The 27,147-nt window shown below is 43.3% G+C and overlaps 1 protein-coding gene and 1 long non-coding RNA gene across 4 annotated transcripts in view; one reads left to right on the forward strand and one right to left on the reverse strand.

The window, feature by feature from the left end:
• PLB1 (phospholipase B1) overlaps positions 1 to 27,147 on the forward strand; it is a 158,223-nt gene that overhangs the window by 16,765 nt on the left and 114,311 nt on the right. For 2 of the 3 annotated variants that reach the window (XM_053306297.1, XM_053306290.1), the window contains exons 4-13: positions 1,562 to 1,630; positions 4,323 to 4,403; positions 4,609 to 4,675; positions 7,854 to 7,912; positions 9,085 to 9,158; positions 12,794 to 12,837; positions 15,318 to 15,426; positions 20,626 to 20,677; positions 22,022 to 22,102; positions 24,976 to 25,041. In XM_053306297.1, coding sequence (XP_053162272.1) covers positions 1,562 to 1,630; positions 4,323 to 4,403; positions 4,609 to 4,675; positions 7,854 to 7,912; positions 9,085 to 9,158; positions 12,794 to 12,837; positions 15,318 to 15,426; positions 20,626 to 20,677; positions 22,022 to 22,102; positions 24,976 to 25,041 — 702 coding nt within the window. The remainder of the gene's footprint in view (positions 1 to 1,561; positions 1,631 to 4,322; positions 4,404 to 4,608; positions 4,676 to 7,853; positions 7,913 to 9,084; positions 9,159 to 12,793; positions 12,838 to 15,317; positions 15,427 to 20,625; positions 20,678 to 22,021; positions 22,103 to 24,975; positions 25,042 to 27,147) is intronic. The other variant, XM_053306307.1, reaches the window with a different exon arrangement.
• The window catches only part of LOC128349656 (uncharacterized), a 64,419-nt gene continuing 44,059 nt past the window's right edge, over positions 6,788 to 27,147 (reverse strand). Inside the window, exons 4-5 of the long non-coding RNA XR_008318906.1 lie at positions 9,054 to 9,190; positions 6,788 to 7,119 (exon numbers count right to left, since the gene is read on the reverse strand). This is a non-coding gene — a long non-coding RNA (uncharacterized LOC128349656). The remainder of the gene's footprint in view (positions 7,120 to 9,053; positions 9,191 to 27,147) is intronic.

The raw sequence follows: 27,147 nt of genomic DNA on the forward strand, positions 1-27,147 counted from the left end.
GAGACTTGATGTGTGTGAGCACTGTAAGATATTCCCCTTAGGGGATGGAGCCGTCCTGGGAAGTGCAGAAAGTTTCAAGTTCCCTCCCTGGCTTCTCCAAGATAGAGCTGAGAGAGATTCCTGCCTGCGACCTTGGAGAAGCTGCTGTCAGTCTGTGAAGACAGTACTAAGCTAGATAGACTAATGGTCTGACTCAGTATATGGCAGCTTCCTATGTTCCTAAGCTTTGCATAGGGTAGCAATATAACTTGAGCTGGGCTAACACAATGCATGTATGTATGTATTTAAAATATTTCTATCCTGCCCCTCCAGCACAATCCTGCTTGGGGCAGCTCACAATAAGAAAACATGATAAAGCAACATACACTTTTTCTTTCTTAAAGCTGTGCTGATTCCTCCGATCAGGAGCTAACAGTGTGCCAGTGAATTGGGAAAGTGGGAGGGAGAGATTAAAGAGCAAGATGTTATCCAACTAGTGCCCCCACCATCTCTTGGGGCCCCAGGGACATTTGTTCCCCCCACCCCTTGTTCAATTGTAGCTATGCCTCTGGCCTTGCTATGGTATTCTCTTGCTCTGTGTGTGTGTGTGTGTGTGTGTGTGTGTGTGTGTGTGTGTGTGTGTGTAAAACAAAGGGCTTCCTTCCCTTGTGAAACCTCTCAAGTAGGCTTGCCTGTTCTGAATGGACATCATTTCCCTCTCTAGTATTTTTCATAATTCAAGCCATTAACATCGCTGGGTTTGCTTTCAACTGTCACCTGGAAATTGATGCAGATTCCTGGAGACTCCAGGCCTGTCCCGAAGGGCTGACAATCCTGAAGTGCTTCAGTAAAGAAACCTCATGTCCTCATCTCCGGCTTGTGACAAGTAGGCCTAGATATAGTGCTATCACCTTTGAATTATGCATGTGTGTGTTTGTTTCATTTATATACACTGCCCATCCACAAATAGCTACGGACTGTACCCAATCAACAATTAAACCATTTAAAATACTAACATAAAACGTAATTCAAAACCTTAAAAATGCTAACACTCATTTAAAACCACTGAATCAATTAATTAATATTAAAAGCCAGACTGAAGAGGTGGGTCTTTATGGCACTCTTGAAAGCCTCCAGGAATAACAACCCTTTTATATTCATGGGAAGTGTATTCCACAACACACTAGGGGTGGCTACTGAGAAGGCCTGATCCCAAGTTGCCACCAGACGAACTGGTGGCACCCAAAGATGGGCTCTCTTGATGACCTTAATGAGTTGTGGGGATATTGCAGAGACAGGCACCATCTCAGGTAACCTGGGCCTAGGTCATCCAGGGCTTTAAAGGTAATTTAAACCCTAATAACCAGCATTTTATTTTATTTTATCTATTCATCATATTTGTACACCATCCAAAAACTTTCATCTCTGAGCGATATACAGTGATGTTTTGGCTGGAAACATACCAGCAGCAGCCGGTGCAATTAGACTTATAAGCTACCTTACATAGACTAAAATGCAGCAAGAGCATATTTTCAATGGATCAGTCTCATGATTCTCACCCTGCTTTCATTTTCTCTTCTAGATGGAACCAGCTGGGCAGAAGCAGCTGTATCATTTTGCAGAGATGCCCAATGCACGGTGTCCTTCTCAGGTAGGAGGTTATTCTTTTTGATATGCAGTTTAACTTTCTGTCTCTTCTTGCAAAATACCAACCTATTCTCAAATTTCCTTGCCCATTCCTAAATATTACAGGGGAGTACACATTCTGCACAGCTTTATAAACTTGGGACCTTAACTGGCTGTCTCAAGATACTTTTAATGCGTCTGGTTCTTCTCACACATGCTTGCTCTGTAAAAACATTGAAATCCCTTCTATATAACATTTTCTAACTCTAATATGGCCATTTGGAATAAGTGAATTTGTATGTTGGATTTAGATAGATAGATAGATAGATAGATAGATGAATATGATTGCCATTCTGCACTAGCAGGAATACTCCAATTAATTTTCATTAATGGGTATTAACATTAAAGAGAATATTCCAAAGTAAATGATTTGAGGTTTGCAGCGCTGGTCGTCAGGATATGTTTTGGAAGCTACCCACCCACGAAGGTGACAATGAACCCAGTTCTATGAGATGAGAAGTCTGAGCCTTGGACATGTTGTTAGGGTTGCAAGGACAGTAACATTTGGTGTTTAATTGGTGATTTCAGTATCATTCTTTATCTTCATATATGGCTCCTTTATGGTAAATTTCACAGGAACAGAACAAGTCATAAAGGCATTCACCTGAATCAGTCTGAGCACCTTTTCATAAGTAACACTAAAGAACATTTTGCTCAGCAGCAATACATCACATCCATATGAAATTAATGAAGTATTAAAAATGGAAGAGAGCCTTTCTGAAATCAGATGTGCATTTTAATGTAACTTTTTCATCTGTCATGGGAAATACAAAAACAGATTCAAGGATCACTTGTGGAAATGGCTGCAAAGTTTTAAAATGGAATCTGGGTACAGCCCCCATAAAATGCAGGGCACAGACAAGAAGTCTGCTCCTGTCCATGCACTGAACATAATAGGAAGCAGGAACACAGGAAGCTGCCATATACTGAGTCAGACCATTAGTCTATCTAGCTCAGTATTGTCTACACAGACTGGCAGAGGCATCGCCAAGGCTGCAGGCAGGAATCTCTCTCAGCCCTATCTTGGAGAAGCCAGGGAGGGAACTTGGAACCTTCTGCTCTTCCCAGAGCGGCTTCATCCCCTGAGGGGAATATCTTACGGTGCTCACACTTCTAGTCTCCCATTCATATGCAACCAGGGTGGATCCTGCTTAGCTAAGGGGACAAGTCATGCTTGCTACCACAAGACCAGCTCTCCACTCACATGTTATTCATAAGGTGTGAATAACCATACGTGTGTGCAGATCTGAATATGCATAGACTGTACACAGATTGTATGTGCATTGAACATAATGGATGAATAGGGCCAGGGGCGTAGCAAGATCCCCAGGGCCCAGGGCCAAAATCTTTGTGGGGGCCCTCCATTGTGTGTGCAAAGTGTGTGTGTGCCCCAAGCCATGTCCCCTGCATCTGTAGTTAGATGCAAGGAACAGGGCAACAAACATCTCCCTCCCGCTGCCCCTGCCCCGCCACAGCTTCTTATCTTTGTCCCCGTGATTGTGATGGGTGCTGTGGCTGGGCTGGGCCTCTCCAGCCAGCCAGTATGCCTCTCTCTCTCTTCCCATACAAACTGCGCACCTTTGCAGTTTGACTATGGACATTGCATGCCCGTGATGTCATGGACATGCAACTTGCATAGTCGAACTGTGCAAGTGTGCAGTTTGGCCAGCCAGCGAGAGAGAGAGAGGCATGCCAAGCCATAGTGCCCGCTGCCACACGGGGGCAAAAATTGCCACACGGGGGCAAAAAAAGCGGTGGCAAGCCAAGGGCAGGGGCAGCAGGGCAAGGATGGAGGCATGGCGGGACAGGGGGCCCCCCTGACTCTGGGCCCAGGGACACTTGTCTCTGTTGTCCAATAGACTCTACACCCATGAATAAGGCTTAAGTGTCCTGTGAATGGAGCCATTCTGTGCAGCTGCAGCCCACTTACTGTCGGTATCCAGCAACTTGTTCTTTCCCAGGGCCCTGATGCATGGACTGCTCCCAGCAGAAGCAGGAGCAGAGCTGCACACAGGGGCCTGGGAAACAGCAAGCAACCAGGTGAAACCATATCATGGGGAGGAACTCAGCTGCCACCGAATGGCCCCAGCAGGTCACAGGGTGTTTGGAAGAGCAGCAGAAGGGGAAGATTTTCATCAGGCCTGACTGAAGCTGTTTTACACCCTGCTCTCCAAACAGGGTGCAGGATCGCACCTTCTCTTAGTGACCACCCAGTTCACACAGTACATTTGCCCATGACATTGTTTACCTAGGATAGTAAGGGCTGATCACGTGAACATGTCTGAACTAGGCATAGTAGAAGGAAGATTGCTTCTGGCAGAATTTTAAACTTGAACTATGATCCCATTTATCAGCTGTTTAGATCTGGGATGGCCATTGGCAGCACACGCACCAATTTTATCTTGTGTTTTGTACCTGCTCATGGCTGTGTAATGCACTTACTGATCAGTGGCATGGATTTTACCACAGAGTCTGGTCGTTCGTGAAGGGTTCTGGTTGTGTGTAATAGATTTCTAGCCATGGATGACCACTGTCTGGAGAGCTGAATGGCCCCTGAAAATAAAGCAGCTGGCCATCCCAGTCAGTAATTGCCTCTGTTTGGTGAATCTGTCCTGCTAACTTCAACCACAGCTGTTTTTACTGTCTTATCTCTGCAGGAGCATCCGTACTTCTTCACATACAGAAATAGTAACTCCTCATCTCTCCCTCCAGAGTCTCGGGCTGAAGCAATATCTCAGGTACAGAAAGTACTGGTTACATAATATTTTATTGTCATATGCCTTCATGTAGAGAGGAGGGGGAGATTTGGTACAAGGACATTACATAGCTCGTGAAATTGTTTTCTAGGAGAAATTCTGCTCATCCAGCCCAGCCAAGCGCATATTTGTTGCTACTTGACTGTTGATGGCCATCTGTAATACATTGTTCTCTGTACCTTTTCAGCAAAGAAGCTTTGGAACTAGCATTCCATGTTCTAGCCGCATCCCTTCAAACACAGTTCCAGCCTCAGGTACATATTTTGGCTCTGTACTGTCTCAATCTGCAAGGACCCAGGATTCCTTTACTGCTGGCCTGCTAACTTTGCTCTCCCCTCCCAGCTGTTTTTGGACCAACTCCCACAGTGGCCAATAGCCAAGGATTATGGGAGTTGTAGGCCAACATCTGCTGTAGGGCCAAAATTGAGCAGGCCTGCTTTACTGGGACAGGGTGAAATCAAGGTACTGTCATACATAGGAATAAGAACACCTTTTAGCTTGGATTGCATCATTTATGAATGTTGTTAATAAGGTACAGAGCGTGGAAGAGAGATTTTCACCTTCAAAGCATACATGGGTTCTAGCCAGTATGGTGCAAAGGTCTGGGACTGAGTGTGGAATTCAGCCCAGAGAGACCTGGGTTTAGATTCCTGCTGAGCTATGAAGCTCACTGGGTAGACTTATACAAGCCAATCTAAACTACCTTACAGGGTTGTTGTGAGGATAAAACAGAAATGTGGAAGCTGCCTTATACTTTGTCAGACCAATAGTCTATATTGCTCAGTACTGTCTACAAAGACTGGCAGAAATCAGTCTAATGGTCCTTATAGTTTAGCATTTCCACACTGACTGGCAGCTGCTCTCCAGGGTCCTAGTCTTAGGGGCCTTTCCCAGCCCTACCAGGAGACTGCGGGGTTTGAAACTGGGACTTGCTTCATGAAAAGCCACTGAGTTACATCCCCATCCCCAGGAGAGCACCATCTTGAACTTATTAGAGGAAGCGTGGTATGCAGATGTGATTAATTAGTCTGGTCATGGTGGGTAATTTTATTTATAACAGAGGAAACTTCAGGGATGAACAGGGGGGGAAATGATGCTATGGGAAGTCTGGAGCAGTACACACTCCAAGATATCTGACAGAAGACTTTCCCAGTCATGTGATGCAAGATGGCAGTGATTAGACCCTTCAACATGAAAAACAAGTGCTCTGCCATTGAGTGATAGTCCCTGCACCATTGCTAGGAACTGGATGCAGGAGAATAGAGTTGTGTGTATCGTTGACAATATCCTGTTCAGAGGTAATCTCCAGCAGTGGTTCCCAAGCTGGGCTCCTCCAGATGTTGTTGAACTACAACTCCCAACATTCTCAGCTACAATTTATTGTGGCTGGGGATGCTGGAAGCTGTAGCTCAGCAACATCTGGAGAAACCCAGGTTGGGAACCACTAATCTACAGCCACATAAAAGAGAACTTATTTTGTTCAAAAGCTAGATGTCTAGGTACATGCTATAGACAAACAGAATCTGTAGACCTCTGAATAGTTATTGCAATACAGTGGCTGCATTTGCATGTAATGCGGAACCAGAGTTGAAGGGGCCAGAGATTGCTGGACCATTATGTCTGAATACTGGACAGCCGCTAAGAACCTCTGATTCCATGCGGAGAGTGACCCAAGGATCTGCTCTTGAAATTCCCATTTGTACCCTTGGGTTGTAGTGAGTTCTGCCATTCCAACACGAGGTTTAATGCAGCCTGCCATGCATCCAAATTCAGAGGTGCAGGCCGCATTCTCTCAAATCAGAGTTGAGGGAGGAAGCTCCTCCCTCTCTCTGCCTGACATTGGCTGTGCAGGCTGTCCTTCATGAAAGAAGGAAGCCCGCAGAGCCAGTCCCCCCTCCTCTTTGAAATCTCGCTGAGTGCAGGCTCCCTGCTTTCCGTTACATCTGAATTTGGACAGGAGAGCGGGGGGTGGGGGGCAGGCAGAACCGCAGGTCCATTGGACCTGCAATTCCGCGTTACATGCTAATGTGGCCAGGGGGGAAGTACAATGGTTGTTTTAGTATCACTGGAATGTAGTGCTACAATCTTCCTGCAGTTGAATTCTCATGTGTTCTTCATCCAATATTCTTTCTTAAAATAAACATTTACAACAATGGTTTGCTACTCAAGAACTTGACAATTATTATGAGAACAAGGAGTACACATATGTTTAATAATCCCATAGTACAGTAAAACAAGTTCCTATTCTTGAAGAGCCAAGGAGGGCAGAAAACATTTACAATGTAATTATAGAACACTGTCTAGTGTAGGTAGGTCAATATGACTGTACCGAAGCAACACTCTATGCAAAAATGTCATCACAACACTTACCTAGATTAAAGTCATAGTTTGAATTATTTGGCCTGATGCTGAAAGCTTTGCCCTCTCCCAGTCTCTAATTTAGATAATGGCGAAATCTTCAAAAATACCAAATGTGCATCATGCAAATCTCCAAAATTACTTACTGATAGCATCGAAGCAGGAATACATTTGACTTCAAGAACCTTGATCCCTTGCTAACTGGGCAAATAAACATCTTTTACAGTGATGATTCTGTTGTACAGTATTTAGCAGCAGGAGAGCAACTGGCCCTGTTCATCACTCCAGTGACTGTTGCTTCTGGTGTTTCCACCTTCTGATTCTCTTAGACTCTGAGTCTCTGGGGACAGAGAACCACCTTCTTATTACAGTATTCTTTTCCTGTGTCAAAAACTCTGAAAACATTTTCCTTGAAAAGCAGTACATACCTAACAGCAACAACATCCACCTAGTTTTTGGGCAACACTTCAGATATTAGATTAAAGAAAGACTCTGTGTGTGAGTGTGTTTGTGTTTGTGTATGTATGTGATATGTGTCTCTAAGACTGTATGTTTTTAGATAAATTTTCAAATCCAATTAGGATCTTAAGCATTCACTTGTATTTGTATTTTCCCATCCAGAGAAGTTCTGATTTATGCTGGAACTCACATGTCTTTTTTTTTTTTTTAAAGAGTGCAGGGTATGCTTGTCCCGTTTGAGGCCATTGCAAGAGTTGGGTGGTCTGGTTGTATCAACAACTGGCAGGACCAGTCTTTTTGGGGACATTCTGCTCCCCAACTGCAAGGACCAGAAATGTCAGATTTGGGTTTGTTGGGATTTTTAAAAAATAAAGATAAAAAGCTAAACATTCCTGCTGTGGAAGACTTCTTGGGAGTAACAGTTAATGAAGAACATGATATTCTGGTCAGCGGCCTGCATTTGCCACTGGGGGATAACAAAATTAAGGTAATTTGGCTGAGTGTGGATGTTAAATAACATCAAGTTCTTGCAACTCCCCCCACAAAAAGATATTCCTCATATAGATCTTCTTTGGGGGGGAAAGTTCCACTGTTCTCTCTATTTCTTTTTTATAGTTCATAACTTGAGACCAGCAGATATTAAAGTTATAGGTGCCCTGGGGGACTCAATAACGGTAAGTACGGATCACTGAAAGGCCTCTATTAAACTGAGTGGTATAAAGGCGTTTCTTAATTATAATTTAAGAAAGGAAAGAGCAAGGATCTTCATGACCAAATGAATCTTCCATGCTTTTTTCTTCATAGCCTCATTATGCTTGGCTATTAATCCCCTTTGGGTTAGGAATGCCACCTCTCCTAGCCATTGCTCATTTGCATATACTAATTAATTCAAATATAAATGATTTCAAATATTTTCCTAACACTGAAGCAGGATCAGTCTGGTAATGTCATTAAGAACCTGATCAGGATAATTTTTAAACAAACCTAGTGGTGAGAATTTTATGAAGGAGCTAAATAGATGTTTCCATGCAGAGAAGAACTGGATAGAGGGCCAGTTTAGATGTGTCATTTTCAGCACACAGTGTTTGCTAAAAAGCCCTTACTTCCATGAAACTACCATAAACTTTTAAAATAATCTTATTAAATCTGCCAGCCCATATTCACACAGTGCTTGCATGCCAGCAATGTATAGCCCAGTCAACTAGATATGTGCATGAAACGAAGTTTTCTATTCATTTTGAATTTGAATCAAATTTGAATCTGGTCTGAAAATTCAATTCAAATTTGAATTGAATTTGAATTTATTTTACTCTGTTTTGGTGCCCTGGATGGTTAAAAAAAAGGTGTCAAATGGCCCTCGAATCAAATTTGAATCAAATTTTGAAAATTTGATTCGAATTTGAATCAAATTGCCCTTTTAAGGGGTAATTCGATTCAAATTTGAATCACTCAGATCACCCAGATTCAAGCTGGATTGATTTGAATTCAAATTGATTTGCATATCCCTACAGGCAGCAGTTGTGCAGGTGTGCTGCAGTATGGGCTGGCTGATGTAGTAAGGACTGTTGCAATGTTAGAAAATAGAGCACTGCTACAGGTAGGGGTTTTCAGTGGTGCTGCATGGAAGACATGTTGCTCTAAATAGGGTCCAAGTAGCATTATTTCTTACTGGTCATATCAAAATTATGTATTGTACATGCATTAGTAACTATTCCTGAGCAGTACAACTGTGCAAGAAACCATATCCTCACCTACTGTGACTTGTTTCTACCCATTTCATTTTAAACAAATTACTCTACAAGGCATTTTTCTTACCAGGTATCTCTTTTGTCCTCTTTGATATTAGGCTGGAAATGGTGCAGGATCATCACCACGCGATGTTTTAGATGTTCTGACACAGTACCGAGGCCTTTCTTGGAGGTGAGTGCCACAAACCACAATGTTTAGGTAGTCTGAAATCAACAAATTGTTTACTCACCAGTGTTGCTATTGCTATTAATATCAGTGAGAATGTTCAAAATAATTTGGGTTATATGTCACACCCTTAGCATGTAAACAGTGTTGTTCAACAGGACCTAGCTGTTTTTTTACTGTGTACATTCATGGTAAATCAAGCCACTGTAGATTAAGCTTGTCCTTCCCATGGTCATAGTGCATGCAGCATGGAAATACAACAATCTGCATTCTCTTTTCCCCTGTGAGGTACCTGGTACAGACATCTCAAGAAGTGTTTCAGCATATAAATATTTTGAGGAAACCCCAAATGGTGATACCATTGATGTGACAATACAGGCACCAGTACCTTGATCAAACTTAGCTACAGTGTAGACAGGTATGGAAAAAATATACGATACAGTACAGACCACACAAGTTTGTTGTGTGCATGTATTGCATGTATTTATTTTAAAGGGTTTATTCTGCCAGTTCAACGTCAAGCTCTTGTGCTGGCATCCAATAACAAATCTAAAAAATACAATAAAATTATCAAAGTAAAAACATTAAAATAAAAGTGCAGTTACTTACAACATAACATCTTAAAACTCTTAGAAATCCACTCAACTAGCCCAGGAGGTAGGTTTTCACCTAAAGATGGGGAGTGTGAACCAGGCTGGGCCTCCCTTGGGAGTGAATTTCATGTCCATAGTGTCACTGCAGAGAAGCTCCTGTTGCTCTCCATACCTCTGGAAGAGAGGTGCAATCAGGCCTCTTCTGTAGATCTTAAGGCACAGGAAAATAGATCTGGGAGAAGATGCACTTCAGTGTTGAAAACCTGACTAATGCAGACACAGACCAAAAGCTAGAGGACAAAGTGGCAAGGCTTCAGCTCTCTTGAGTCCAGAAAAATTGGCTCATGCAATGTGCATGTGGCTGCTGTGTAGGCAAGGTCAGAAACTGTTCAGTTGCCATCTTCTCACATTATCATTTTCTCTAATTATGAAATTTGCAAACTTAAGAGGATAAGAACAGCCCTGCTGTATCAGGCCCAAGGCCTATCTAGTTCATCATCCTCTCTCACACAGTGGCCCACCAGATGTCTCTGGGAAGCCCACAGACAAGAGATGAGAGCATGCCCTCTCTCCTGCTGCTGTTCGCCTGCAACTTGTATTCAGAGGCATCCTGCCTCTAAATCTGGAAGTAACCAGACTAGTAGCCACTGATTTAAGTCAGAAGCAATGTTTTGTCATATTCAATATTCCAGACATTGAAATCAGTAGACAGCATACAACATGGAGGCAATTTTTTTGTAATTATATATTCACCGTTGCACTTATTGACAGCCAGCCCCTCTGCATGCTTATATCAGCAAGTAAGTCTCCTGGAGTTTAATATGGCTTACTCTCAACTAGGGCTGCTGCTTTAATTAGCATTTTATTCAGTTCAGACTTTGATAAAGATTCATATCGTAATACAGAGGGAACACCAGTCCCAGCAGCCGCCCTATCTATGCATCTGTTTTGAGTTTACAACTGTTCTTAACCCCCTTTTTTATTTGTTGTCTAATTCTCTCTTTCCTCCTGCCCTCCATTTCCCCTTTCTTTTTAAAAGTAAGACCCTTCAACATTCTTTAGGTCCTGAAAACTAATAGGTCATTTTGGAGGGTGGTTTAAAATATATATATATATTTTTTCAATTTACAAGTGTATATAGTTCTGTATTCCCAGAAAGTTCCTCAAATACATATGCCACTTCCATATTTTGAGGTGACCCCCTTTCACTTTCAAATTCAACCCACTGAGCTTGCTATTGGAATTTACAAGTGGGACCTGCAACAGAATGCTGCATCCCTCCAATCCTAATGCTCACTTACAGGATACAATAAGTTGTTAAGGACTCAAGCAGCAGGCCAATTTCCTCTCTCTCCCTGCCCCTTGTTATGCTGTTGTTTTCCCCCAACTGACACTGAGCATGCTGTTTTTCAGCAATGGGCGTTCCTTTTCGTTTTCTTCTAATTTACAGACTAATTTACATATGTGTACTTGGTAGTCCACCAAATATGAGAAAGCACTACCTTATTTTGGGTTGGCCCCATTTTTCTTCCAATCAGATAGTCACTCATGCACCTGAGTTTGCTATTAGTAAACAATAATAATGGCTCACAATTTAATAGACTGGACATAGAAGGGAAAAGGAAGAATAGGGAAAGAAAAGAGCAAATTCAGGTACCGTGGCCATTGCACACAAAAGTTCTGGGAGGGGAGGAGCCAAATGGGAATTGACCCTAGCCAGGCTGAAGAAGGGGACTGTGCCATCTCTAACAGCTAATTAACAGCTAATAGCAATCCTAGACCTATTCTCCAAGAATTTGTCTAATTGTTTTTGAAAGCCTTCTCAGAATCTATGTAAACATTATGTGTACTAAACAAACCACATCATGCTTGTAACACAACCTTAACAGTTCCCCTATTGGGGAAAACCAATTTCAGGAGCAGGTAATATACAGCAGAGAAGCAGTGAGGGTGGGGGAAGTAGTGGCTAACATTTTCACCACCTGTTTCCCCCCTCCTATAATTGCTACCTCCTTCCCTGGCCCAAACTGCTCTTCCCCATTGTATTTTTATATTTTTGATCCCAGGGAGAAGCTGGCATCCTAAGGTGGCAAACCTAGATGAAATATATTGTAACCTACCCTTGGGATGAAGTGGGAGGAATCTGGATAAATATAATGGTAGAAATGAAACAATGGTGACAGATGTTAACATATATCATTCAGTCAGAATCAGAAATGACAGATTAGGGACAGCCCTGGACATTTTCCACCTCTTTGTAACACTGAAAGCTTCTGTCTTTGATTGCCTTTAAACTTAGCGTATTGCCTTTTTAAAAATCCATGCTTAGTGGTACACAAACATAAATGAAACTATGTAGAGCTTTCAAGAGGAATATTTCAAGAATATTTCCTTCTGAAGCCAACCGTGAGCCCTTAAAGTATGTCCATGAGGGTTGCACAGTCCTCAGGGACATTTACAGGGGTCACAATTGGTTTCAAAGGGAAGGGGAGGTGGATGAAAAATCTTCCCTCCCTTGGAACACACACTGCTTGCTAGCTTTACAAGTGTTTCCTTAGTCTGAAAATATGTCGACCATTATGATATGAGTCATAGTCTTTCATGGTACACATATGCCTTTTGTTTTGTCCGACTGTTATCTTGGTGAAACAAATTTTATGGGTATTTAAAACAGTAGAAAACCACTCAAAGGCTGTGAATAGCCAACAGTGGGTTGCACATGAATTCTACAGGCAACAGGGCCTCTACCATACCATTTTCTCTCTAACCTAAACTTTTAATAGTGGTCATAATAAGGGTTTAGCAAATAGTCTTGTTCACCGGATGTTTCCACAAATTCTGAAATCAAGCATATGTGGACCTGCTCAGTCCCTTAGACTGAAGACATGAGGCGCCTGTAAGGAGATGCTATATAAGTTTAAATGTTATATGTGTGTGTGTGTATGAAGTTTGCTGAGAATTAGAAACATCACCAGGGGGCACTCTGTGACTTTTTCCAAGCACATGTTCTCAAACTGTTTCCTTTCTTCTTTTTATCTCATTCTGCAGTGTTGGTGGAAATGAAAACATAAGCACAGTCACAACACTAGCAAGTAAGTGCCTGTTTCTCTACAGCTGGCATATTTGTGAAGCTCCTTCATAATTTATGGAACAGGCTTGAGGAAAGGTTTAGCAGGTTGGCAGGCTAAGCCACTTTGCATTCCGTATACAGGACTAGCGGGTTGGGGGTGGGGAGACAAAAAGCTGCCCAACAGCCAGTTCTGCAATCTGCTGTGCATGACTTAACACTGTGTTTTAAAGTTTCCTGAGGTCTTGGTTCAATATTCTAACCTGTATTTTGAAAGTATTGTTTTTATGATTATGATTTAGCCCCATATGACTTGGGGATGAATGAAACAAATGTATTGTTAGCTCTTTACTTCATTTTTATGGACCAAAAAAAAGGGGGGGGGAATTAGCGAGCTCAGATGGACAGCCAATGGACACCAAATGGTAGGCAGCCCACAGAGCCCAGAAACTCTTTAGTTGGATGGCTACTTATAGAAGGAAATGAAGGATGGTGTAAAAGACCCTCCCAGCCAATGGCCTTCTGCCAAGTTCAGTTGCCACAGCTGCTGCTCATCTACAGGAAGCATTCTGCTTGCACCAATGACCAACCAGATGCCTCTGGAAGCTCGAGCAGGACATTATGGTGATAGCCCTCTACCATTGTTTATCCCTACATCTGGTGCTCAGAGCTAAGCTGCCTCTAAACATAGAGGTTGTGTTTTGCTATTAGGGCTAATTGTCACTAAGAGACCCATCCTCTGTAAATCTGCTTCATCCTTTTTTCTAAAACTGTCTAAGAGTGATAGTGCATTCTATAAATTGATCATATTAGGTGAGGAAGTACTGCCTTCTTTTTGTTTGAAACCTGCTGCCAATTCATTTCACTGGGGGCGGGGGTGGGGGCCAGAGTGCAAATATGATGAGCATCTGGAAACAGAAAAAATTTAGTCCATTCACTCACTCCACACTATTCTTCTAGCTTAATAAATTTCTATCATGTGTCCTCACCAGTTAGTAACTGTCTCCCTGCTCCAACCTCCACAACTTCTTCTGTCTTTCCATATAGGGAAGATATTCCTCCCTTTTCATAATTTTAGTTATCACTTGGGTACCTCTTACAACTCTATAATCTCCTTTTGGGGATGATGCAACCAGAACTATGACAAAACACAGAAGAACGTGTGTGTGTGTGTGTGTGTGTGTGTGTGTGTGTGTGTGTGTGTGAAAAATATATTATTTAAGGTATCAACACAATGTAAACATAGGAATGTCTATACTCCACAGTTCCACCAACAGCTAGTCCATGCCTAGGACATAATCATATCTCCTGGTATCAGTCAATTCCATAGATAACGCAAAGGTGCATTTCTGTTATAAATTCTGGAACTGAAGATGTCCAAACACTAAAGTAACTGCTATCTTGATAAACTGCCAGACATGTTTCAGTCTAAATAAGGCCCTCTTCAGTGATTCTGCTCCAAAGTAAAGACTACGTTGGTACACTAGAGAGCTATGCCACAGAGAATAAGAATGTTACTTCTGATACAGGGAATATTGATGGACTTTTTGATCTGGTGGACAAAATGAAGTTAGTACCAGCATAGTCTATACTTTGGAGCAACACCACTGAAGAAGGCCTTTATTTAGGCTGAAATGCATCTGGAAGTTCATCAAGACAGCAGTTACTGTAGTGTTTGGACTTCTTCAGTTCCAGAATTTACAATGGGAATGCACCATTGGATTTTCTATGGAATGGATTTATACCAGGATATCTGATTATGTCCTAAGCATGGACTAGCTCTTGTTGGAACTGTGGAGTATACACATTCCTACTTTTTACATTGTGGTGATACTGGCTTTATTCGTAAATTAATAATTCCTTATACATTTTATTATATTATGAGTATGTTATAGATATTGTATTTCTAAATAATATATTTTTACACATTAGGTTTATATACTTGTTTTCTTCTGTGTTTTGTCTTGGTATATGTGAACCTGGACACAGGTCTTTTCTTGGCAACCAGAACTATGCACTGTATTCTAAATATGGCCATGACATAAGCCATTTTCAGACATTATGTTGTACGTACATACAGGTGCCTGTACCTGTACATGTGTTTATATGAATAACTGTACATGCATTCATTTTAAAAGTGAACCTGGGTAGAGGGCCCCTCAAATGCAGGGTACAGATAGGAGGTGTACCACTCTATATGCATTGAACATAAGATATGAATATTTGTACGTAAATAAAGATCTGTACATGCAGACTGTATGTGTGTTGAACATAATATGTGAGCAAAGATTTCGACTCCTGGTGCCCATGGAGCCCTGTGCTTTTCTATGTGGGTAGGGTGACTGATTTATGTAATATAGTACTTGACTGTTTTATTTCTAATAATTCTTTACATTGAATCTATCTCTTTCATACCTGCAGCACACTGAATTGATGATGTATTTCACATTCAGAGTATACCTAACACATAACGCTCCATTTCATGCTGTATTTCATCTTTTTCAGATATTCTTCGTGAGTTCAATCCTTCTCTCTTAGGTTTCTCCACTGGCAAAGGGGGTGAAAGCAAGCCTGAGGCCTATCTGAACCAGGCTGTGGCAGGAGCACGTTCTGAGTAAGCACGGATGCTGGGAGAATTTATATATGTGTAAACTGGGTTGTTACAGACCCACTAGAACTTTTGGCCTTTCTCTGTAATCGTACTATCACATAATCTTTATTTGGAAGTGCTGCAGCCCTCTCATCCTAAGAATGCTTCTGTGGTTGGCAAGTAATGTTAAATAGGGCCCATATTTTGAACTGAACAATGGCTGAAGGGTTTGCAAAATTGGCTAACTTGATGTAGCTGTAACCTTGTGTTTCAGGACTACCTTAAGTGGCACAGTGGGAAAATGCTTGACTAGCAAGCAGAAAGTTACCGGTTCAAATCCCTGCTGGTGCTATATTGGACAGCAGCGATACAGGAAGATGCTGAAAGGCATCATTTCATACTGCGTGGGAGGAGGCAATGGTAAACCCCTCCTGTATTCTACCAAAGAAAACCACAGGTCTCTGTGGGCGCCAGGAGTCAAAATCAGCTTGACAACCTATTTTACTTTACTTTACGGAGTCCTATCGCAATCCTGATGCTGATAAGAATGGGTGTGGTAGCATGAGCAGCGATTCTGCAGTTCCCCCCTTTGCCATTGCTTGCACTACCACCCATTCTTTTAAAAAATAAAATAAAATCATTTTTGTTTATTAAGAAATAAAAATAGCATGTATACAGCAACATTTCTTGAACTTCCAAAAATTATAAGTAACAATCCAAAATTCTGCTCCCATCCCTTGCCAACTCTCCCCCTCACATCGGATATTACAGAGAAAGAAAAACAATTAATTAATTGATCTTCTGCTTTAAAAAAAAAACCCAAATCTTGGGTGTGGATGTTAACCAGATGCTAGATTAAAATTTATAAAAGGTTCCCAAATAAGAGCAAATAATTCATCTGAGTTATTCCTTAGATAAGCTGTGATCTTAGCCATAGAGGCATAGTCCCATAACTTTAATAGCCATTCATCCAAAGTCGGGGCTGCTTGTAATCTCCAGTTAATCATGTGTAAAGACAACTCTGTATGTTTAATAGGTATATAAGGTTTAGTCGCCCATTCTTAATAATATCAGGGCTGCTTTAGGGCTCTGCAGCAGCCCTGGACATCGTGTTAGCCATTGAGGCTTTTCACCCGTGCAGCCAAGAGTGGGCTAAGGAGGTTGGTCAGTTTGAGCATCACAAACTGATGCTCAAAAACATGCTCAAACTGACCAAGATTGGTCAGTTTGAGCATCACAACCAAGCTTGGTTTATTTAAAGAGAAGCAGATGCTCATGAGGGCATTGGAGGGGTGAGTGTCTGCTACCGAGACTCAGAGATGGGTTGTGTCTTTTTTTGGAGCCAGGCTATAGCTGAGGTTCTGTTGGCTGTCTGAAGCAGCCCAAAGTGAATGGGGTCACACACAGCTTAAGCTTCTCTGTTTTTCATCCAAGTGCTTGACCCCACTAACTGCGCAGAGGAAGCTCTGCAGAAGCTCCAGAGGCCTGGTTTTTAAGACTCGAGGGAATCATGCAGTCCTTGTGCACCTGGGGAAAGCACGGAAAGCTTCTTATGGCATCAGTGCTACCAAAGCTGAGAAGAAGAAGAAAGGAAAGGAAGATGGTTTCATTTCAAATTAGGATAGATTCAGTTATGCCTGCTGAAAAGAAACAAGGGGTTCATTCTCACAATTATTATTATTAGGGTACAAATCTCTTACCCTAGTTAGGGAGCTGTGCATGGCATGCTCCCATTTTGTGATCATCTGTGAGAGTAGAGCAAGATTGGAGGCGGGGAGCTTGCTCATCTGCTAAGTCCCAGCTGGGCAGGACTCAGTCTGAAGCTGGGGACGGACGATGGTGAGAACATGCTTGACCTACCCAACTGGGGCTTAGCGCAAAGCCAGCTTCCCTCCTCCGACCTTGTTTTACACTCATAGATGATCACAAAACGAGAGCATGTGGAGCTGGTCTTCTGGTAGCAAGCATGACTTGTCCCCTTAGCTAAGCAGGGTCTGCCCTGGTTGCATATGAATGGGAGACTAGACGTGTGAGCACTGTAAGATGTTTCCCTCGGGATTGAGCAGCTCTGGGATGAGCAGAAGGTTTCAAGTTTCCTCCCTGGCTTCTCCAAGACAGGGTGGAGAGAGATTCCTGCCTGCAACCTTGGAGAAGCTGCTGCCAGTCTGTGAAGACAATACTGAGCTAGATAGACCAATGGTTTGACTCAGTATATGGCAGCTTCCTATGTTCCTATTATGCTGCATGCATCTGTGCAGTGTGCACCAGTAGGTTCCAAGCAAGTGGAGTGTAGGTGAGGGATTCTGCATTCATTTGAGAAGACATGGTAAAAAGCATTTAGATATCTCTGCTTCATTTTGGAGCATCCCCGCAGGGACGCTCGTTTCAGCACAGTTTTCTTGACTAGGGGTGGCAATATTTGAAGTGGCCCTAGGTTGATCTGTTGCAAGTATTTAAAATGTGTATATTCTGTGGAGCTTTGTTGCCGAGCTTAGTTTTTTTAAAAATAGTACTTAGCTATTCTCTAACACTTTCATCCACAGAAAATAAGAGGGTATTTTTTTCATTTTAGAAAAATAGCAATCACTTGTGTGTCATTCACCGTTTGTACTACACACGTTCATACTGCATAATAACAGTAATTTTTACCCAGGTGATAACACACAATAACAGAGTGCAGGGCTGATCACTGTGGCAGTTATTATCATCATCACTGCTTTTTGAAAGTCATTGTCTCAGTTGGCACAGTCTTCACAGTTATCTGTTCACTGACACACAATAACCTTTATGCATCAGGTCCCCTACTTCGCCCCCTAAAGTTACTGAGTAACAAAACACCTCCACCCCCTCCCAAACAGGCTGTACTATTGGAGATCCCCTTCCCTTGGCTTGCTTTACTGCTATCCTTCAAGACAAAACTTTGCATTATGAAAAATATTGTCCCAAATGGCAGCCTAGTCTTGAGTTCTCCCCCTGCCATTCTGTAAGCAGCACCAAGTTCAGGTTTACGGGAGGAGAGCTGGTCTTGTGTTCGCAAGCATGAGTGGTCCCCTTTGCTAAGCAGGATGATCTACCCTGCACTGTCCCCTCTAACAGGGATTCCCAGAAGTTGTTGACTACAACTCCCAGCATCCCCAGCTGCAATGGCCTTTGCCTGGGAATTATGGGAGTTGTAGTCAACAACATCTGGGAATCCCTGTTAGAGGGGACACTGCCACCCTGGATTGCATTTGAATCAGAGACTATATATGTGAGCACTATAAGATATTCCCTTTAGTGGGTGGAGCCATTCTGGGAAGAGCATCTAGGTTCCAAGTTCCCTCCCTGGTATCACCAAGATACGGCTGAGAGAGACTCCTGCCTGCAACACTGAGCTAGATGGACCAGTGGTCTGACTTGGCATAAAGCAACTTCCTATGTTTCTTTGTTTGGGGGCCCCTCAGCAAGTTGCCTTCCACTTCTTCCTCCTACTTCCACTGGTGCAGCACTGAGGAGGGGGCCTGTGGAAGGAGCCCAGTGAACCTGGTGGTGGGGTCTGCGTTCATAATAGAGGGCAGGAAGAGCTTGCGGCTACCGCTCTTCCACAGCATCAGCAGGCCAGAGGTCGGGGGGGGGGCTCTCTCAGGACCTTGGGGTCTTGGCAGCTACTGAAGGATGTTGACCCCCTGATGCCAGGCCTGTCTTGGCATAGAGTAAAATGTAGTAAGGTATATTCAGTGTCCTGAATGTGCATTTCCCCTTAGCCCTGCTCCACTTCATTGGGAAGGGAAGGGAAACACACAACAGGACACCGGGTATGCTTTACACTTAAATCAACCATGGACTGCTGCAAAAATGATTAAAGGTGTATGATTAAATAATGAGACCATTCACACAAGCAGCCCAACCCAGGTTAGGGCAGCCCAGCCCGGGTTGGGCTGCTTATATGGAGCACTGATCCCGGTGCTTCTGTCCCCACTAGCCCTACTTTTTGACCCAGCTGTTTACTGGGGTTAAATGAACCTGAGGTTCATTTAACCTTGACAGGTGATAGGAACATAGGAAGCTGCCATATACTGAGTCAGACCATAGGTCCATCTAGCACAGTATTGTCTACACAGACTGGCAGCAGCTTCTCCAAGGTTACAGGCAGGACTCTCTCTCAGCCCTGTCTTGGAGAAGCCAGGGAGGGAACTTGGAACCTTCTGCTCTTCCCAGAGCGGCTCCATCCCCTGAGGGGAATAGGGGAATATCTTATAGTGCCCACACATCAGGTTTCCCATTCATATGCAAGCAGGGCAGACCCTGCTTAGCTAAGGGGACAAGTCATGCTTGCTACCACAAGACCAGCTCTCCTCTCCTAGACCAGCTCTCCTCTCTGGGGAGAAGAGGGGCTGTTTGAGCACGGGGCACCCTGGAATGCAGGAGTAGGGGGAAGTCCTCCTTCTCCCAGCTCTTGTCTTTTCCACCCCTTCACTTGTGTGGGCGCGCAGCATAGCAAAGGCAAGAACGGCTGCCACTCATCTGTCAGGAAGGAAGGTGAGCTCCGGCCTTCCCTGCAGCCCCCCAGAGCGGTTGTGTGCATGATCTCAACAAAGAGTACCCATGCCACAATAATACTAGTCCAGTTTCACTAGACCTTCTCAAAAACAGCAGTCCTTCTCTGCTTAGTGCAGGGGCGTAGCAAGGTTGGAGTGGGCCCAGAGACAAGATTTTAAAATGCCCCCCCCGAAGCTCAGCTCATGAAGTAAAGATATCTTAAAAGAGCTGGTTAGGGTTATGGTTAATTGTGGACGATGCAAGTCATTTAATGGTGCTAGAGAAAGACATGCTGTTCTGGTAGCTCCAGGTCTCAACACTCACATCAATTTCGGAGGATGAAAACAACTGAAGGAAGCCCAGGCGGGTGTGCAGCTGGGGGAGTCAGTCACGTGACTTGCCTCTGGGGGCCCCCCCAAGGCAGTGGGCCCCCAGACAACTGTCTCCCCTTGCCCTATTATAGTTACGCCCCTGGCTTAGTGTAATGTGCAGTCATCAGATGCTACTTATTCTAAAGGTAATATAAAGAAGTTATTGTATTTCCACTAAAGCACTCCATACACTATTTAGCTGAATGCAGTAGTTTTGTATATAGTCATCTGTGGATTGAGCCTTGTACATTTGAATTTTGTTCTCTGCACCAGCATATTCCCAATGGTCATGTTCCTCTCAAAATTCAAATGGGTTGTCCTTCTTTACATCTAGGCATGTCCCAGCTCAGGTTAGAAAACTAATAGAGCTGATGAAGACAGATCCTGTAAGTAATGTCATGAGATTTGGGGCTTTTATTATTATTTTTTTAAGTAGTTTATCCCATAAGGCAAAGCATGAGGGGTGGGGAGAAGGGGTTCAGACCTTTAGGATGGAGATTCAGAAGTGGAGGGAAGTTGCTGTCACAATGCTGTTGCAGCACTAGCACCACCACCACCGTATTTTCTCAATAGTGACCTATTAAATGACCAAATCAGGCATGACTTTGATCACATTATTGGCCTTGGCATGTTATATACAGCACATGGGGGTGGCCTGAATTTGAATGGTTGTGGGGAATATGGGGGCTTTAACCATACCCAGGAAAAAAGGAAAAACAACTGATGGGGCTGGTATGTCTCTCTTATTGATGTTCTCAATGCATTCCATTGTTTTCAAGGGAATATTCACAATGATGTGCGTGCTTGTTTGCTTGCTTTATTTGTTTATTTATTTGACATATTTTTATACCGCCCAAAAGTTGTGTCTCTGGGCAGTTTACAATTAAAATTATTTAAAATATTAAATCAATTAAACAATTAAAATCATTTAAACATGAAGATAATTAACATTAAGATAATTTAAAACCAACATTAAAAATTAAAACCATTAATCTAATTAAAAGCCTGGGTGAATAAATGTGTCTTCAGTGCCTTTTTAAAAGTTGCTGGAGATGAGGAGGCTTTCATGAGCATGAAAGAATAACTACATGAAAAATAGCATCCCCCCCCCCACACCCTGTAAGCAGCATGTGTGGCAGAAACCAATCTGGATTGGGAGCACAGCAGCAGTGGGGGGAGAGACCTTATTTCTACCCTCTGCCCCAGTCCCAATCCAGCTCCCTACCACTCATGCATGCTGTTAGCCCTGAGAGTGGGAAGCTGTCATTGGAGCCAATGGAAGCACGCCCTCCCCCTCCACCTGCCAGAGCAAACAGTATGGGTGAGGACCTGATCTGTACTGGGGATGTGGAGGGAAGGGTAGGGTTAAAGTCATGTGTACCTGTGTACACTGTACACTCATTGTACGGGTGTTGAGCATAATGTGTGACTAGGACTAATACACCTGTATCCAACCAGGCCCCTTGATAAAACCGTAGTAGCATTGGTGCTTTGTGGCCATTGTTCAAGCTAGGCCCCTGCAAATGCACCTGCGGTCTGTTATTTTACCTAGCTGTGTGGCACAGAAAGACTTGCTGTAGGTTTGCTACCTTGGTTTCCTAGGTTCTGTACAAATAAAAAAGAACAAGCTGACCGTGCCCTGGGAGAGCAATTTAATTAATCCTTTTAAGGCTGAAGTATTTTTCCTTCTTGCTTTTCATTATGTCTCCTCTTGTTTTTCTTGAATGCAGAAAATAAATCTCCAGGAAGACTGGAAGATCATAACACTTTTCATAGGAGGAAATGACTTGTGCAGATGTTGTGACGATCCTGTAAGTTTCTGGGATATTAGAACCAATCCTCCCCAAACACCATTTTAAAATGTTTCCCCTACCACAAGGATTATTTGTATATCTGAATGTGAATCCCTGGATGTTTCCAAGTGGTAATTGTTTAGATGTTCCCTAGGATACATGTGATTATATGTGCATTGGGTCTGTCCTTTACGTTTTTTATTGTTTTAATGTTGGAGTAGACTGCATTTGCCATCCTTTTTTCTCTGGATGAAACTGCAAAGGATTGTATTGGGACTAGCTCTGAGATCTCTATAGGATGTAAACTGTAGGACTGTGAGAAGCAGCACCTATTCATTTGGGGGGCCACCAAATTGTGTGTGGAAATGTTTGGCACTTCATAGGGGCTTCTATTTCAATTTGGCACCATGGGGGTGTGTGGATCTGGCTTTGCTTTGGCCTGCCTTCAAAGTGGTTGCTTCAGTTCAGGGCCAAAACTTCACTTCCTTACCACTCCCACAACCTCTGTACTACTTAATAGGATCAAGATAGGAGACTGGACAGGCTGTGCTTTATCTTTATTCGCTGTGGCCATGGAGCAGCTGCTTCCATAGCTTCAGTTTTAAAATGGCTTCTGACAGGGTTTAAAAAAAAAATTCCTCTGCAGTCCTGGTAAAGCTGCAGGATTTATTGGGAACTGTAGTCTTTTCTGCTGCTGCAGCCCCAGAAAAGATTACAGTTCCCAAGTACCCTGTACCTTTCTCAGAACTGCAGAGAAAGAAGGAAAAACATTCTTTTAAGAATATTTTATAAACTGAAGCCACAGAAGCTGTAGCTCCCTTGCTGATGGGAGTAAAGATGCTTCCCTGTTTCCTCCCTATGTCCAGTAAGTAGATACAGGAATCAGCGGAGAAAGGTGAGGTGATGTGGCGGGTGGGAGTGCTTTGGCCTGATTCAGCTATGGTTGCTTTGACTCAGATTTGATCCAGTGCTCTGTCTCAATCAAAACTCCAGTAGACAAATCGGGTTAAATATCTTCCAAAGTGAATCAGCCACCAAAGCTTCTCACAGCCCTAATAGACTGGAAGTGGTTCTGACTGAGTCTGCTCAAGGCCAGCCTTACCATGAAGCAGGGTGAAACAAGCTGCTTCAGGCAACAGATTGTGGGCCAGTTCTCAGGGACAGTGCAGCAGTTCACCCAGCACTTTCCCTATGGATGGGCAGCAAAGAAAGGAAGGCAAAATAGCACCACAGTGTATTTCCTCTTCCCAAAAGAGGAAGGAAGGAGAAGAGACTTGATAGAAGGGGGGAAAGTGGAGTGAGATTTTAATAGGAAAAAAGAGAAAGGGGAGGCATGCTATTGGTGCCCCACTTCAGGCAGCAAAATGTCACGGGCTGACTCTGTCAAATCATTATCTCATGTGCTGTGAAGCCACTGATATGAGATAGCAGCCATTGTTACCTGCCACCTATTTCAGAGAGGGCAATGGTGGCACATAGTTGGGTCAATTTCAGGGGGCAGGGGTGTAGCTATAATTGAGTAGATGGGTCCTAAGAACCTGGGGGCCCCAGCTCCTGAGGGTGCCTCCAGCTCCTGAGGGGCCCCCCAGCTGAACTCCTCCCTATTTTCTTCATTATCTCCTTCACTCTGAGGCGCTACTGGGGAGAGGGGTGAACATGGCCCCCTCTCCCCAGCTATGCCTATGTGGTGGTGGCGGGAGGAGTAAAAAGCAGCCCATATGTTCATGTCTCAATCCCTATGGGGGACCTAGAGGTCATTCAACCTGAGGCTGATATCATGTGAAATTATATCTTCAAGAACTCCCATTTATTTCTTTATTGTTGCTACTTCACTATAAAGATAACCTTTTGCTGATTAAGTCAAATATTTAGATAACTGATTATCATTTAGATAACTGATTATCAGTAGGCAAGCATTGTACACATACTATGCCAGATACTTTAGATGAACATAACTCATCTAAAAGTCTACCACTTCCCCTATGTCCTATTGCAGTATTTTAGACCAGCCACGAACATTCTCTTAAAAATACCCTGTATGCACCATGAGCCTGTCAAGGGCACAAAGAGAGGTGTTCTCTATGACTGTCTTACAGTTATGGAACTTTTTCCCTTCATGGTCACCAAATCAGTATATTTTTCAGAATTGTTAGTACAGTTTTATATTTCGGTGGACATTTGGTGGTTGGGTTTATGATTGTGAAGCATTTGGGTGGCACATAAATATTGTGCTTCTCCTGGTTCTTGTTTTTAACTTATTTGAAGCCTGATTATTGGCTCTCTTAATTCATGGGAAAGCTCCTGTGCACACATGCAGCTCCACCCCTTGCGTGTCCAAGTGCTTCCTCATTTATGTTAGTGTCTGGCGCAACTCCATGCACATGTGGAGCTGTCCAGGGTGATGAAGCACATGGATGAAACTCTGTGTATGTATTGAAGTATGCATAAAGCTTTGCTCTGTCTTTATATACGCTTTTATGTGCCGTTACTCGCCTTCAAAACTAAAAATCTGTCTCTTTTCTTGAGATCCCCACCTAGGATTAGGTTTTGTATTTCCACATGGCACTGTGACCCTAAATGTCTGCAGTGCAACACAGGTATAAGATGATGCTTTATGCGGTTGCATTGATAGGTCTGTACAACCAGTCCTATCACGGAGTTTGCTTAACTCAGCAGGGGTGCCTTCTCACAAGACGCTTTGTATTCAGGTTCTGATTACTGACTACAAAAGGCATGCTCATTATGTCCACTATGAAAGCTGTGCACTTGTATGAATTGAAGCTTTCCCCTGCCAACCCTGCGCAAATTGTAAAACTGCTGGGAAGAAACTGGAACAGATTATGAGCTGGACATTGTGCACAAAACTCACCATGACCCTTTTCTTTCCACAGGTACATTATTCCCCTGAAAATTTCACAAACAATATACAGACAGCTTTGGACATACTCCATAAAGAGGTATTAAAGGCAACTTTGCCCTCCAGGCTGAGAATGATGGGAGAGAAGATGAACAAGAAGCTGAATTTCTAGCACTAGCTCTAGAGTTTGCTTGAACCACAAGTGGTAGCACAGCCATGTACTATGACTTGCCAGGTTATTGACAACCCCTCTAGTTTACAGGCAAGTAGCAAAACCTGGAGCCCCTGGTGGGCAGCCAGATATTGCTGATAGGCTACATTTGGCTTGTTGGCTCACAAATTGTGCCAACCTATTCTAGAGACTAACTGAAGCAACCATATTTGTTTTATTAATAGAATGTCTGTCCTGCTTTTCCCTCAAGATAATAAAAGAAACTAGCTGACCTGGCGCAGAGCATCTGTGCCCCTAGTTCTCCCTGTCTCCCCCCCCCCCATCTTTTTGTTCTTCTCCCCACTGCTTCTCCTGGTGGTCGGGCAACCTGGCCGCCACTTCTCCTCCCTGCCTCTTCTCCCAGTGGGCTGGGCCATCTTTCCTTTTGGCTGGCAGGCAGGCCGGAGAGGGAATGTGCCACCCTCTCCACTGCCTGCCGGCCAGCTGGCTGCCTTCTTCCGCCCAACGGGCTAGGCCATCTTTCCTTTTGGCTGGCAGGCGGGCCGGAGAGAGAGGCTGCACTGCCCTCTCTGCTGCCTGCTTGCCACCATAGTTTTCTTGCCCACCTGCTGCTTTCTCTGCCTGGTGGCAGCCACTCACCACCATTCTTTCCCCACCATCCAGCCAGCTGCCACTACCATTTTCTTGCCTGTACCCATGGCTTTCTGGCAGCTGCCCACGAACTCTCATGAGAACTGCCACACATGGGATCAGCCATGGGTACATCTTAGAGACATATAGATAGATAGATAGATAGATAGATAGATAGATAGATAGATAGATAGATAGATAGATAGATAGATAGATAACCTAAATGAATGCATGCCTAGAAACATACACTTAGGTGAATAAAAGCACAGAGAGAATGGCCTGGCCTGGCCCCCTTATCACTGATGATGGCCTTCTTAGCTACAAGGCACCATGATCTGGTGAAAACAGATGGACTTATAGATTTTGTGAAAGGATCTTGTACCTTTTCCCCGCTGTGATTCAAGCCCTTCTGCTGTAATTCAAGCACAGACCAAATGATCTGCATTTTTTTTTTAAAAAATCATACCCTACTTTTCAGGGCTGAAGTACACTCAAGAGTCAAGACAGCTTATCTGCAAATAAAATGTCAATACATTGATAACAAGTGACATCATAACAAAAATACAAGGTTTAAAAAGCTCACTTAAACAAATTAGTCTTCACTGTCCTTCTGAAAGTGATTGCACATTGTGAACATGTTTAAGGAGGTTCTTGCATAGCATGGTGTGTGGTTTTTCTTATGCACTCCATATCATGCATACATGAACCTGTCTTATTTCTGGTAAGACACAAGGATCTCAAATCACTGAAAAAACTGCTTCTTGGTCTTGGCTGTGAAAGTGCTCTCTGCAGGAGTGCAGGGTCTATGAATTGCATAGTACTGCCTCTTCCATTATGTGGAAGGACCCAGCTTTGATAATCTTCCTCCCTGTGAATACAATGACACTTAAGATTTTAAGAACTACTTAAGAGTAGTTCTTAAAATCTTAAGAGCTTTTCAACCTGAATTAAGGGGGTGAAAGAACATGAGCCTAGCAAGAGATGTGGGCAACAAGAAAATTAGAATTTTATTTATTTATTTATTTACACTTATATCCCACTCTTCCTCTGAGGAGCATGGTTATTTTTATCCTCACAATTACCCTATGAGGTAGGTTAGGCTGAGAGCTACGTGACTGGCCCAGAGTCATCCAGTGAGTTTCATGGTTGAATGGGGATTCAAACTCGGGTCTTCCCAGTTGTAGTCCAACACTCTAACCACTATACTGTGCTGTCATATCTTCCACACAGGGAGAGAGAGTAGAGAGTAACCACAGGCTGCAGTCAGTGTTGGGGCCAGGTTTTGGGGATCTGGGGCAAAGTTCTGTACTGCAGTTGGGCCTCTCCCTCACATGATGCTTGGACAGATGCCCCTGTAGTACCCAGGAACGCCAACTGGACAGTGAATGCATGCTCTTCCTTCAG

This window comes from Hemicordylus capensis, chromosome 1, assembly GCF_027244095.1.
Source record: "Hemicordylus capensis ecotype Gifberg chromosome 1, rHemCap1.1.pri, whole genome shotgun sequence".
In the NCBI taxonomy this organism is placed as follows: Eukaryota; Metazoa; Chordata; class Lepidosauria; order Squamata; family Cordylidae; genus Hemicordylus; species Hemicordylus capensis.